Here is a 12,775-nt window from a genome sequence, read left to right on the forward strand (position 1 = left end):
CCTGCGTCGCGCCGGAACGATATTATAACAACATCTCTCACAATTCAGCATTCACCCCAGTTATCCACAGTAAAGCGCTGTCACACCTCTGGAACAAGACTGGCAAACAGGGAAGAGCAACACGCATCCACTTGTCTGATTAACTCTTTCAGTCTCGCCCATTTATATAGACACAACTGACAAACTACATACAGTGTGTCTGAACTGAGGTTTGCGTTGCTTTCTAGGATGTTAACAGTCTGATTGCAATGGAAATCAACGGGGAAAAAATACACGTCCACATTCCAGTGAACGACTTTTCATGAGCAATTAATTAACTGTTTAGGTAATTAAATATATTTTTATATTTCAAAATATTTAATGATATGTTATTGTGTCTTAGTAACGACATACTGAAAAACAAATTTTAAGTTCAACTTTGCACGAACTGAATTCAGAAGTGCAGTTATACCGTGTTATGGCGCCCCCTTTGGCGCATGTGTGTATTGCATATTTGATCCATGATACCGCAGGAGAAAATTTACATGTGGATGCTGCAGCAACTGTGTGGTAAGGCGAATTTTCGTTAATCCAACATCAGTGAGGCTTTTTTAATCTATCATTTAAATTATGTTATTGAATAAGGCAAAACACTACAGGCAAAAATATATATATTTTTTTGTTTTTTTTTAGATTTTGCTTCCATATGTCTTTATTTCAAACTAGTGGAAAGAAAACAATCCAAAATATATATTTAACTGTTTATTTTATTGCACTTTATCTATTTGTGCACGTTGATTACGATTATAATACCCAGCAGCTATCCAGCTAAAGGCAGTTATCTCAAAATAAGTTTTTTTTCTTCTCATGCAGTGAGACAGAAATCTCCTCTTCAGTATTACTTATGCCAAACATTCCTATTTTTCTCCCCATTTATTTCTCATTATGAAGTTTTTAACTTAGGAGTTTGTTCACATATAATTTTCACAGATTTATATGACATTTTATTCCTAGATTTATTGATTTTTTCCAGACGGTTGACATTTTTTTTATTTGAGTGATGGAGAGAGATCCAGAATCCTCCCTCTGTAAAAATCTCTAATATAGCAACAAAATTAAAAGAATAATTTTCAACCTGGATTTATCCACTGTTCAAAATTCTGTTTGAAATGCATGTAAATTACATGATTAGATAATGCCTTGTTTTGGATATTTAAACATTGGAGAAAACTTGTTATACAAAATGTAATGTACTGTGATTAATTAACTGGCAAAGCATGGCGATATCTATTGCCTTGAGCACATAATGGTCGTCCAACAGATAATATGATTTATTAAATAAACAGAATTCTGATTATTTATATGAAAGCACATACAATAATTCAAAGTGTTTTGTAATGAAGGAAACAGAAATTACGAAAAGCAAAAGACATGTTTATAAAAAAAACATTCTCACTATATTTTATCTAATTTCTCTGCCGCCACTTGCATTATGTACAAAATTGTCTATCCAAAATGAGAGCAACCTCATCCCATATCATACAGCAAATATTAAATCTTTTAACAAACATGGATCTTCCATCTGATTAATGCATTCTGAAAAATCCCCCCTGAGAAGTACATAAGCATTAACACATATAAAGATATCATTGGTGTGAGGAATTAATCCACAATGGACGTGAAGCACTATTAAAACTTTAGTGCAAGGCAAGATGTACAGTTAAACTGCTGAATGTTTCATTGTGTAAAACATGCCCATTCACTACCTCATTTATATGACCAGAATTCAATGTGCATCCTTGGCCATAGTAGGTACCAAATTGCATCACATACTCTAGGGTCAAAAAACATCTTTATGTTTAGTGGTCACTCATTCAAGGGATAGTTCACACAAAAATGAAAACTGAGTCATTATTTACTTAGCCTGGTGCTGTTCTTTTGTTGTCCAAAACAAGAAAGAAGGGCATACGGCAATATAACAGCACCAGTTATAACAACTATCCCGTTAATGTGGGAAGTAATGTTAGTCCTTATTTGTGGTTTAAAGTAACCAAAAATTGATTCAGCAGTCAATGTAATGGTAGCATCCATCTAAAAAAAAAAAAAAATCAAACTGTGCTCTAATATTTTAATATTAGAGTATAAAGATATTCTAGAATAGTTCAAAATCAGAAAATAGGAGATGTATTACTTTAAGACCAACTCCCTTGTGCTGAATAGTCTCTTTATACCCTTTGTACAGCTTTGCATTTTTCACAGCGTTCTGTTTCTGAAAAAATGAGGAAGTCACAGGTAGCCGCCCGCTCAGGAAACACAGGATCTGACCCATTCGTTGAATTTTTGTGCCCTGAGCCCTGGCAGACAGAGTACCTTTCTAGGTCCTCGAGGAGGGCAACAATCTCTTTTGTTGTGGTGAGACGAGACGGGTGGCTGTCGTAGACTCTGTGGGTGGGCAGGAGAGGCTGTCCCTGGATGCTGATGTGGTAGTGGAAGCTGGGCTCAATATGAATAGTGGTGTCTGCCATAGTGGAGCGCTTGGAGCACTGCATCAGCTGTAACCGAGGGCCTTCCACCACAACGCAGAACCAGAGGACAGGAAGTACCATGCTGTGAAGAGACCTCAGGAGAGGCATCAGTTCATGATTGATGTCGATGCCTTGGATTGTGGGGTCACTGTCTGCCATGCTGAATATCTGAGTGATCTGCAAAAGGCAGAAGTACAGTCATTGATTTTCCAATCTTCAAACTTCCATATCATACACCATATTCCTAAAACGGCTTCTTACCGACGGACAAGATACGTCCTCCTGTTGCTCTTCTTGACATGGCTCCTGACCTGCCGAACCTTGTGATCGATTCCCTTCCCTCAAACTCTCCCCAGCACAGTTTGGTGGAATTGCCATAGGAAGAACCTCTGGTCTCTATAAATAAATGGGTAGGGGAAATAAAGCAGGTTAATTAGACCAAACAAACAAAGACAAAAATTAATAGACTGATAATGTGTGCTGAAACCGATGTTTAACAAAATGTATTTTTATTGGGCAGACCCTTGAGCCACCTGAACAGAAACATACAGTATGTAATATTTATGAAGAAATAAAAAAAAAAAAATAGCATATAGTATAATTTTTATATTACATATATATATATATATATATATATATATTACTTAATTACTTACTTAACTGCATATATCATTTTATATATATAATGATATATGCAGTTTAAAAAAAAAGTAATCTTGTGAATTAAAAATAATTTACGATTTAAAATAACTTTGAAAAATAACTCCCGTGGTGGCAAACTGAATTTTCAGCAGCCATTACTCCAGTCTTCAGTGTCACATGATCTTTAAGTAGAAAGTTCAAAAGAATAGCATTTGTTTGAAATAGAGATCTTTTGTAACATTGTAAATATATTTACTGTCACTTTTGATCAATTTATTGCATCCTTGCTGAATAAAAGTATTAATTTCTTTAAAAAAGTTATTTATTTTTTATATATGTTACAAATATTTAGTTATTTAATTTAATACATTATCTAAAGGCCATGCATTACTGTTATTTTTGGACTTGTTTTCTCAAGATAATGTGAAAGAAAACTTTTATTTTATTGTCAAGACAACCAAAACTCAATGTAATTACTGAAACACTGCCTACTCATTCAGCTTTGAAGACGACAGTCTGCCTTCTCCACCTTATTTTTTCCTCTCTGCATGGGAATAACATCAGAAGCGTACGACTATGCATGCACACTGTTTAGAACAAACACTGATTGGTAGGTACAATCCTGAATTTATTTCTAATTCTTTCACCACCCAACCAAAGGTAAGACAGCCCCTCATATGAACTTATGTTTTTATTTCCCACTTGCTAATCTTTGTTTGTTTTTATTTGTTTAAGCTTAAGACAGAGAAGCATAAGGCGCTTACTGCAGACAGAAGGGCTCTGCTGCTCATGCCACTGCCTTGAAGCCTATTTTCTTTGATCATCTCCACCCGTCCTATGTGCAACTGAGGGCTCATCTTCTCAAGAGACAGGGATGACACAAACGAGATATGAACATATTTAGATAGCTCTGTTCAAATAATAAGAATGCAACAAACACATTCTGGCAACCAAATAAGCTTATGTATGACTAGGGAAAATTGCTCTGGGATTCATTTTTGGAATCATCATGACTTGATTTATATTATATGGGCATTATATTAATTTTTATGGTGAGAACATACCCAAACTTTTCGTGGATTGCAGAGTGGGATGTTGTTCATCAAATAACTGTTAGCAACATCAGTATAACCATAAGCCTAAATCAACAAGAATAAAACCCAGGAAAAAAATTACTGAAAGCTAACAAGAAAAGGTAAAACATCCTTTAAGGACTCCACTGGAATACCTTTCCATTGTAATTGGGATGAAGGAGCCTGTCCCGATTCACCACCTGGGCAACACCTGAGGAAGCCTTTGGCACATACGCTTCAGCCTCATTATCTGAAACCTCGAAATCCCACAACTTTTTGGACCTTGGTCTACTACGTCCATATGTGTAACGTGGCCTTCCGTGTGTAACCCAGCCCTGAGAAAAAAGCATCTCCGCCTCATCCATGGGCAGCAAATGCTTCTGTTAAACACAAACATTGAGACAAGATTATAATTTATTTTTGAACAATCTTAATCAATCATGAGGGATTTAACTGTTCCGATTTCACTAAACTACATTATTCATACACATTACCAAAATGCACAAAGTATCCGTACTATTTTTTTGGTTAGATTAATTAGAAAGAACAAGCTTATAAAAGTCATTGACAATGAATCAGTTAAAAATAATTTTAATAACAAACATGTTATATAATACATATAAATGAGTATTATTATATGAACCAAAAGAAAAAGAGAAAATAATCCTAGATCTAGTAGACAACTAAAGGTTTCAAAATAATGCACCATGCAACAACATTGTAATTCATAAAAAAAAAAAAAAAAAAGTTCAAATAATACAGTTGAAATTATATTTTGGAAGCCCACCATAGCCTCTCTTTGGCACTGTCGTAGACGGCATTTCTGTCTTTTTTTATTTCTGCCTCCAAACTTGGGTTTGTCCATGCAAAAATCACAGGTTCCACAGTCTGTACGGCGAACGCAGCCTTTACACTTCCCACATGAACGACGACGTACCTTTGGTACACCCATCTGCAAATCAAGAGAACAAAAATCACTATTTGAAGAGTATTAAGGACACTATGTCTCTGATTAAATATTTGCAGCTTAAGCCTGTAGCATGACAGTTTCTTTAAAATGCAATGTATCCCAACTAAGAAGAGAACAAATACTTTGTGAATCTCTTCAAACATTGTGAATATCTGTGATCAAGGCACTTGGATCATGCTACTGCTGTGTAATGATGCAGTGTATTTAACAGGCTAGCTAGAACTCTACCTCATCCAGGCCACTGTCACCATCATTACCCCCAAAGAACATTGACAGATCCTCTGAGTCACTGTACTGCAGATAGGAGCTCTGCTTACAGGAAAACAACATTTAGATATAGTTGTTCTAAAGCAATCCCTCGGATTACTTTGAAAGATTATTTATAAGACTGTTACCTGTGATTCCTCAAAATCGTCTGAGACTGAGGGCTGAGAAATAAAAGAAGAGGGAGACTAAATGATTAAAATGTTTTATGAGCATGATGAAGCACTGTGTGGAAAGAACAGTGTAGTTTAAAGAATTTTATTCTCACCTGTAAAATATTTGAAGCGGTGCTTATCAATCCAGCCTTCTTGGAAAACTGCCACTCTGATGTCTGTGGATGAGATAAAGATGAGTAAAGATTAAAAAGTGACTTTTATGATCATTAGACATTAACAGTAACTCAGAAAGTTACTGTTCAAAGGTTTGAGGTCAGTAAGATTTTTTTTTCCTTTTTTAAAGAAATAAAAATAAAAAATTTAAGCAAGGATCCATTAAATTGATCAAAAGTGACAATAAAGACATTTCTATTGTATCAAAAGATTCCCATGTCAAATAAATGCTGTTCTTTTAAACTTTCTATTTACCAAAGAAAAAATGTCATGGTTTCCACAAAATTGTTTTTAAAATGATGATAATAAAAATATTACCAGAGGACCAAATCAGCATATCAGAATAATTTCTGATGGATAATGTGACTCTGAAGACTGGAGTAATAATGCTGAAAATTCAGCTTTGCCATCACAGGAATAAATTACATTTTAAAATATATTAAAGTAGTTAACTTATTTTAAATTACAATAATAGTTCACAATATTGCTGTTTTTACTGTATTTTTGGTCAAATAAATGAGCATAAAATTCTTGATGAGCATTAAAAGACTTTAAAAACATTTTTAAAAAAAACTAAGAACAATACTGTATACAAAGTACAATGTAAAAAGACACCAGTGGGGGGCAGTAACAAAACAATAAAACGGATCATAAAAACAACCTAAATGCACTTAGTTTTATATTTTATCATCCACTTCAGTGGCATTCATACACTGCAAGTGTGCCCAAGGGTTCAAACACTTTCTGAGGCCACTGTATATTTAGAACATTATAACAGTTTAGATTAGGGCTGCACGATAAATCGCATGCGATATTTAACGCGCATCTTATCAGTAAACCCGGTTTTGTAATCAGCGGTAAATCTCCATCACCTGCGTGCTTTCACATTGAGCAGCATTAACTACACAGAGCCGTTGTTCACTGACGAGCTGCGCTAAACCACGTTCATATTCGCGCGATTTTTTTGCACAGCTCGTCAGTGAACAACGGCTCTGTGTAGTTAATGCTGCTCAATGTGAAAGCACGCAGGTGATGGAGATTTACCGCTGATTACAGAACCGGCTTTCTGACAAGATGCACATTAAATATCGCATGCGATTTATCGTGCAGCCCTAGTTTAGATTATATTCTAGATTCTTATATTCTTACACAAATTTCCTTACATAACACAGAAAATAAATATGGCTGAAAATAAATAAAAATTACCTTTACAACCCTGTCCCTGGGGTGCATGGGGCGCAAACACTTCCGTTTGCGACATTTAACGACTTTACGAGATTGGATATTGAGTCGAAGGCGTAGCCGACCATTTCTGCAACTAACACATTTTCCACAGTCCACTGTATTTTGGCAAGCCCGGCATCGGCCACATGGAACCCACTAAGAACAAAAAATACAAATAAATGTTTTTATCTGTAAGACAACACATTACATAGAGCCAAAAAATAAATTTTAAAAATCATCAACAACAATAACATCAAAACATACCTTTTTGTAGGGTTTTCTGCGTCTTAGTATTGCTAAACCAACAGAAAAAAAAAATAATAATAATCACCATGTTATCTGAAATGCACTATTTAAAAGGAACAGCAATAGCCAAAAATAAATTTCTGTTATTACAATAAAGCTGCTTAATTGCTGACACTGACAAAATGGAAAATAAATGACTACTTTTTGACTTACTTGTGTTACCCTCTGGCCTGCAATTCTGGCACATAGTTTGTCCCTCTTCAAAAGTATAGGTTTTATGACATTTTTCACAGACACTGATTACAAACAAAAGGAACAGAGTGAAGAAAGACATTCACACCACTGTTTTTGACATTTAGGCTATAGTGTAAAAAAAAAAAAAAAAAAAAAAGGGCACTGCCTACCCAAACATTTTTTGTAGATCTCCACTGGCGCCATTGACGGGGCTATTTGGGGCCGCAGACACTGAACTGCCCAAAGGAGGAGGATTTGAATTTGCAGAATCTTCAATCAAATCAACAATAGGGCGAGTGGCAGTACTTGGTAAAGCGGTATTTGTCTCAGGACCAGTATAGGTACTGCATTTTGGCGTGGTCACTGTATTGGCACCCTTTTGGATCGAATATGAGCTCAACTTCGGAACTGTACCATAGCTGAGACTAGCTGAAGATCCTGGATTGCCGGCTGCACCACCTGTATCAGCTAATTCATTTGGAAAACCGGGTACAGAAAAGTGTGCCTGGGGAGAATCCAGTTTCCTTATCTATGGATACCAGAATGTAGGAATTAGTGGGAAATATGTGAAGAAAGTGAACAAAAAATTTAAAAGAGCATGCTGAACATCTCCTCACCTTTCTCCTTTGAAGCCCTTCACCAAGAAACTGGCCCGTTTTAAAATTAAAATTTGTGAGGTCCACAGATTGGCTTACATGTTTCACAAGCTCAACCCTACTTCTTACTTTATGACCTCTTGGACTGAAAGGAAAAAAATTAAATTAATGAGTGATGCAAAATGAAAGTCCCACATAGTAATGCTTTAGCATTACATCATTTGCTCAGCAATGGAGCCTCTGCAGTGAATGGGTGCCGTCAGAATGAGAGTCCAAACATCTGATTAAAAACATCACAATAATCCACAAGTAATCCACACGACTGCATCAATTTATGTCTTGTGAAGTGAAAAGCTGCGTGTTTGTAATAAACAAATCCATCAAGACATTTTTAACTTCAAACCATTGCTTCTGGCTAAAATACGAGTCCTCTATTCATAATATTGCTTTTTACAGTGAAAAAAGCCAGAAGAAAAGTCTTAATCAGGAGAGAAAGATGCACAGACCAAGCAAACAGTCCAAAACAGGTGTAAACAAATATGTCTGTAGATTTTGATGTGAGAGGACAAAAGCGGATGGACTTTTTCACTGGAGATAGTGTTATTATAGACTCATATTTTGGCCACAAGTGACAGTTTAAAGTTAAAATGCCTTACAAACATGCAGCTTTTAACTTCACAAGGCATTAATTGATTAACTTGATTACCGAGATGTTTTATCAGCTATTTGAACTCTCATTCTGACGGCACCCATTCAACTGCAGAGGATCTATAAGTCAGCAAGTGCTGTAATGCTAAATTTGTCCAAATCTGTTCAGATGAAAAAAACAAACTCAAGATACCTCATATAGTATGTATCACTGCGTCCTTCACTGGTGCCTGATCGACGAAAAACCTGTTTGCGTTTCCATCCTTCCCCTAACGATGGACAATCTTCCCAGCCTTCATCTGCCTCAAATTGCGTTCTCCTTCTAGGTCTCCTAGACGGGGAAAAAAAAATACACATCTGTTTTAGCTTAAACAATAAAGTAGTGAAGTGCATAAAAGGAAAAAGTATTAATTTTCTACAACTCATAAATAAAGTTTGCTGTGAGGTGTCTAGTTAGTAGAATCCAGGTCATGTACATACCCAACACCTCTGCCACCTCTTTCTCCAGCGTTTTTCCTAATACTAACCACACTCCCACTCCATTCACTCCCCGCAAGGCTCTCTAATTCTCCATCAACGCTCTGGGAATCAACATCATCACAGTCTTCTTCGAGTGGCTCCAACCAGTCACAAGGTGGTTTGTCGACGTCTTTGGAAGGCTCACCTTCCTTCTCGGTTACAGCTCCCTCTTTGTTTTCTTCTGTGACATGGTCCTGAATGTCTGTGCTTGCTGTGGACTCTTTGCTTTCCTCTGTATTTGCATCTTTGACTTCGGTTGTTGGTTCTGCAGGTACCTCGGCTGCTACTTTCTCTGTTTCCATGTTAGTAAAGCCTCCCTGTTCTTATTTCAGCTGCAAAAAGGAAATATGCAATAGTGGAGCTACACTCGGATACAGTGTTTCAAGCAGCAAACAATCCTTGTTTAGCTCTTCTGCCTTTCAGCAATGTGAATCATCTACTTTTTGTCTATCTGAAGCTCTTTCATCTTAATAAAGCTGAACTATCTGAATACTCTCTTTGCAATATGTTATGCATTCAGTTTAGACAGCTGCAACTGAGTACAACAGTAAGCTTTCTGCCTATTGTTGCTCTCCCTATAAAGACCAAACGCTTTAGCTATTAAACCACGACTTTTGATGCAGAAAATGCTGTCTAGGTAGTCAGCACACAAGGTTTTGAGACACAGCCTAACACACATTAGCGACAATACTTAGCGTAATAGCTAAAGTGTTAGCAAGCGTGAAATGATAGTAAATAACACAATTATTGAGATTTACCGAGACAGTTTGCTGTTTTTAACGGTCCTGTTAAAATAAAGTCATGAACACGACCTCGCCATTTTTAAAAACCTACCTGTAAACCCCTTAACAAACCACACATTTATATATTTTAAATACTGAAACAGAAGAGGGACCGGAAGTATTGTTGTAACCCGGAAACACGTGATTCAAGCATTCTAAATAAATTAAAGCTCCCTGCAAACGTCACACAGAGCTGGGTCGTTGTCGCGTAGCTTGATATAACGTTTACATTTTTGTTCCGTTGTACTGCTACACGATAGGTCTTTAGATATTTAACAATATAGCATATATACAATTTAATTTAAAAAAATCTGATTACAAATTACTTTATTAGCATAAACATTTGAGTAAAAAGTTGAAAAAGTAACACGATTCTCTGAATTTCGTTTTGTAGATTTTGCTTTTCATAAATAGTATCGATTATTAAAATGTATTCATTTAATTTTTCAGACTTCCTACTGTATGTATGATATATAGATCCCACTGTATGTATATATTGAAAAACCGCTATAAATACCTAGACGTGATAATAAAAAGGCACTTTATAAAAATTTTACAAGTTAACTATAGATTTGTCCAATATACTTCTATCCTCAAACTGTGGTAATTTGTCATTGGTCTTCATCAAAAACAAAAAAACATTTCTATTGTGTATTTTTATGTCTATTTTTGTTTTGTTTTGTTTAGTTTTTTTTGTCTGTGTACTGGAAGCTTCTTATACCAAGACAAAGTTCTTGTAAGCATACTTTCTTATATATCAATGTAGTTAAAATAAAAAGAACTAAAACAAAGCAAGACATCTGAGGATCACAACAAAAATTTGTTTCAATTCCATAATTAAATAATTTGAACAGCAAAATGTAAAGTAAAATGAATACATGCAGATTGAAGGAGACACATGATGAGCGTGTTTTAATAAGAATGACTTCATCCAAACTGACAAATATACAATATGAAAAGTATACAAATATAAACAAAATTTTTCAAGTCAGCACTGATTTTTGACACGGCTATCTGTCTTTGTTGCTGCGGAGGTCAGTGGTCAGTGGGTCATGCTGAATGGTCTGGTGGAGCATGAGGGCCAGGAGTCCTGCTCTGTTGGTCATGGCCGTCCTCACATTGCGTTCTTGTTCAAACAACTCATCCAGCTTGTACCACTGTTGGGAGGGGGAAATATGAGGTATATAAATATAAATTAAGACTACTATGACAATAAGTTTTGAAGAACTTGACTGACCACTCTGACGCGCTCCAGGTCCACCTCCGCCCGTCTGAGCTTCTCCCAGCAGTAATGCTTGTTGCACTTGCGTTTCGAGACCCTGCAATACTCTCCAGTCGGCTCAAACACATTACGTACTAGTGGACATCCACACACCTCATCTGCTGCGACCTGAGAAGAGAAAAACAGAAAAGAGATTTACTGAACATAAATCCTGTCATGAAGAGATGTCTGAAGACACGGTTAGCAAGTTCAGGGGTTTTTCAAACTTATCCTGGAGGCTCCCCAGCACTGCACGTTTTGTATGGACACATCCATTTCATGTCTTGCAGTCTCCGCTAATGAGCTGATGAGGTGTGTTAGATGAGAAAGCCATACAGGTTTGAAAAACCCTGGTTTAGGGGGTGTTTACACAACACCATTTTCAACTAAGAACAAAACTTTTTATGCATTTTGGCCATTCATTTACATGACAACAGCGTTTTGGGGGCCTTTTTTTCAAAACTTGTGAAAAAAAACATTTTTTTCTAAGTGCAAGCTTTTGAAAATAGCTTTTCCATGTAAACTACAAAAATACGAATTTGTAAAAACAGTGATGTCATGAGCACGCGTATTACGTGTTCAGTCAAAAGGAATGCATATGTGTGCAGGCGAATAGCGTTTCTTTACAAAGTAGCATCACCAACTACTGGTCTGGTACGCATAATACAGCCTTTTTAGTCCTTTTCGTGGATCCATGTGAATGGGAATCATTTTGACAACGTTGTCAGCTGTACACAAAACTTTTAAAAATGGCAAAGATCATGTAAATGTACCCTTAGTTTGTGCAGAAATACTGAGAGACTATCACTAAACTCTCACCTTTGGATCTCTGGAATGTTCTGGACATAAAACTTGAAGTCTCTTGCAGTATGTTTTACTCTGAGCGTTGTAAACGTCACAGAAGAGTCTTGTCGCCCTGTTAGAAGAGAGAAAGAATTAAATCTTATTTATATTTAAAAAAATAATATTCATTTTTTTTGTTTCGAGTCTTTTGAGTTGTCAAATAAAAAGAAAATCAAATGAGATGAAATACCACTTGTGAAGTATTTAATTCACTGAATATATCAACAATGAGTCATCACAGTTATTATAAAACAATAATAATAAAAAAAATTATAATAAAAATGAAAGAAGAACAAAAAAAACTTTCTTGAAATTCCAAAGAAGCAAAAAAAAAACATTTGTATTATATACATCATGCAAAATTTTGGTCAAACTGACCACCCATAAAAAAAGTAGAGAAAGTATAACAAGAAAACAAAGGATATTCAGGGTAATTCAAACAAAACTGCTGTACTGTATAGTAATGTTTCAAATATAGCCCTCTTACCCTTCTATTCTGGTTGGGAAAATGGAACCAAAAGAGGTCTGACTTTCATACTGTTAAAACATCAAATCAAGCATTAGTATAATACAAATACATTTTGTTTAATAGGATGCCATATATGACAAAAAAAAAAAAAAATAATCATTCCCTAAATCA

The 12,775-nt window shown here is 35.7% G+C and overlaps 2 protein-coding genes across 7 annotated transcripts in view; both read right to left on the minus strand.

Moving 5' to 3' along the window:
• Positions 1–1,123: 1,123 nt before the first annotated feature.
• Positions 1,124–10,158, minus strand: LOC107685672 (uncharacterized). 5 transcript variants are annotated; one of them, XM_016482352.1, is made up of 18 exons: positions 10,084–10,158; positions 9,211–9,581; positions 8,924–9,061; positions 8,104–8,227; positions 7,657–8,015; positions 7,466–7,548; positions 7,271–7,302; positions 6,989–7,162; positions 5,722–5,784; positions 5,585–5,617; positions 5,418–5,498; positions 5,007–5,171; positions 4,375–4,599; positions 4,211–4,285; positions 3,911–4,003; positions 2,766–2,900; positions 2,171–2,681; positions 1,124–2,070 (listed from the first exon to the last, which is right to left on the minus strand). In XM_016482352.1, the coding sequence occupies exons 2-17, from the start codon at positions 9,549–9,551 to the stop codon at positions 2,205–2,207; spliced, it is 2,598 nt and encodes an 865-aa protein (XP_016337838.1). In that variant the 5' UTR covers positions 9,552–9,581; positions 10,084–10,158; the 3' UTR covers positions 1,124–2,070; positions 2,171–2,204. The 5 variants fall into 5 exon arrangements, with proteins under 5 accessions (XP_016337838.1, XP_016337835.1, XP_016337837.1 ...); XM_016482349.1 differs by having other exon boundaries at positions 1,124–2,681; XM_016482351.1 differs by lacking the exon at positions 10,084–10,158 and adding an exon at positions 10,008–10,076 and having other exon boundaries at positions 1,124–2,681.
• A 757-nt stretch (positions 10,159–10,915) lies between these two features.
• Positions 10,916–12,775, minus strand: part of cxxc1b (CXXC finger protein 1b) — an 8,968-nt gene continuing 7,108 nt past the window's right edge. For both annotated transcript variants that reach the window (XM_016482356.1, XM_016482355.1), the window contains 4 exons: positions 12,623–12,672; positions 12,112–12,208; positions 11,269–11,421; positions 10,916–11,188 (listed from right to left, as the gene is read on the minus strand). In XM_016482356.1, the coding sequence (XP_016337842.1) occupies positions 11,042–11,188; positions 11,269–11,421; positions 12,112–12,208; positions 12,623–12,672 (447 nt within the window). In that variant the 3' untranslated portion in view covers positions 10,916–11,041. The remainder of the gene's footprint in view (positions 11,189–11,268; positions 11,422–12,111; positions 12,209–12,622; positions 12,673–12,775) is intronic.

This window comes from Sinocyclocheilus anshuiensis, unplaced genomic scaffold, assembly GCF_001515605.1.
Source record: "Sinocyclocheilus anshuiensis isolate Anshui unplaced genomic scaffold, SAMN03320099.WGS_v1.1 scaffold257, whole genome shotgun sequence".
NCBI lineage: Eukaryota > Metazoa > Chordata > Actinopteri > Cypriniformes > Cyprinidae > Sinocyclocheilus > Sinocyclocheilus anshuiensis.

Coding starts and splice junctions, on each gene's coding strand:
- LOC107685672 (XM_016482352.1), bottom strand. CDS start 9,551: ATGGAAACAGAGAAAGTAGCAGCCGAGGTACCTGCAGAACCAACAACC. Junction 7,303..7,465: donor CAGGCCAGAGGGTAACACAA/GTAAGTCAAAAA, acceptor CTGTTGGTTTAG/CAATACTAAGACGCAGAAAA. Junction 5,499..5,584: donor ACGATTTTGAGGAATCACAG/GTAACAGTCTTA, acceptor TCCTGTAAGCAG/AGCTCCTATCTGCAGTACAG.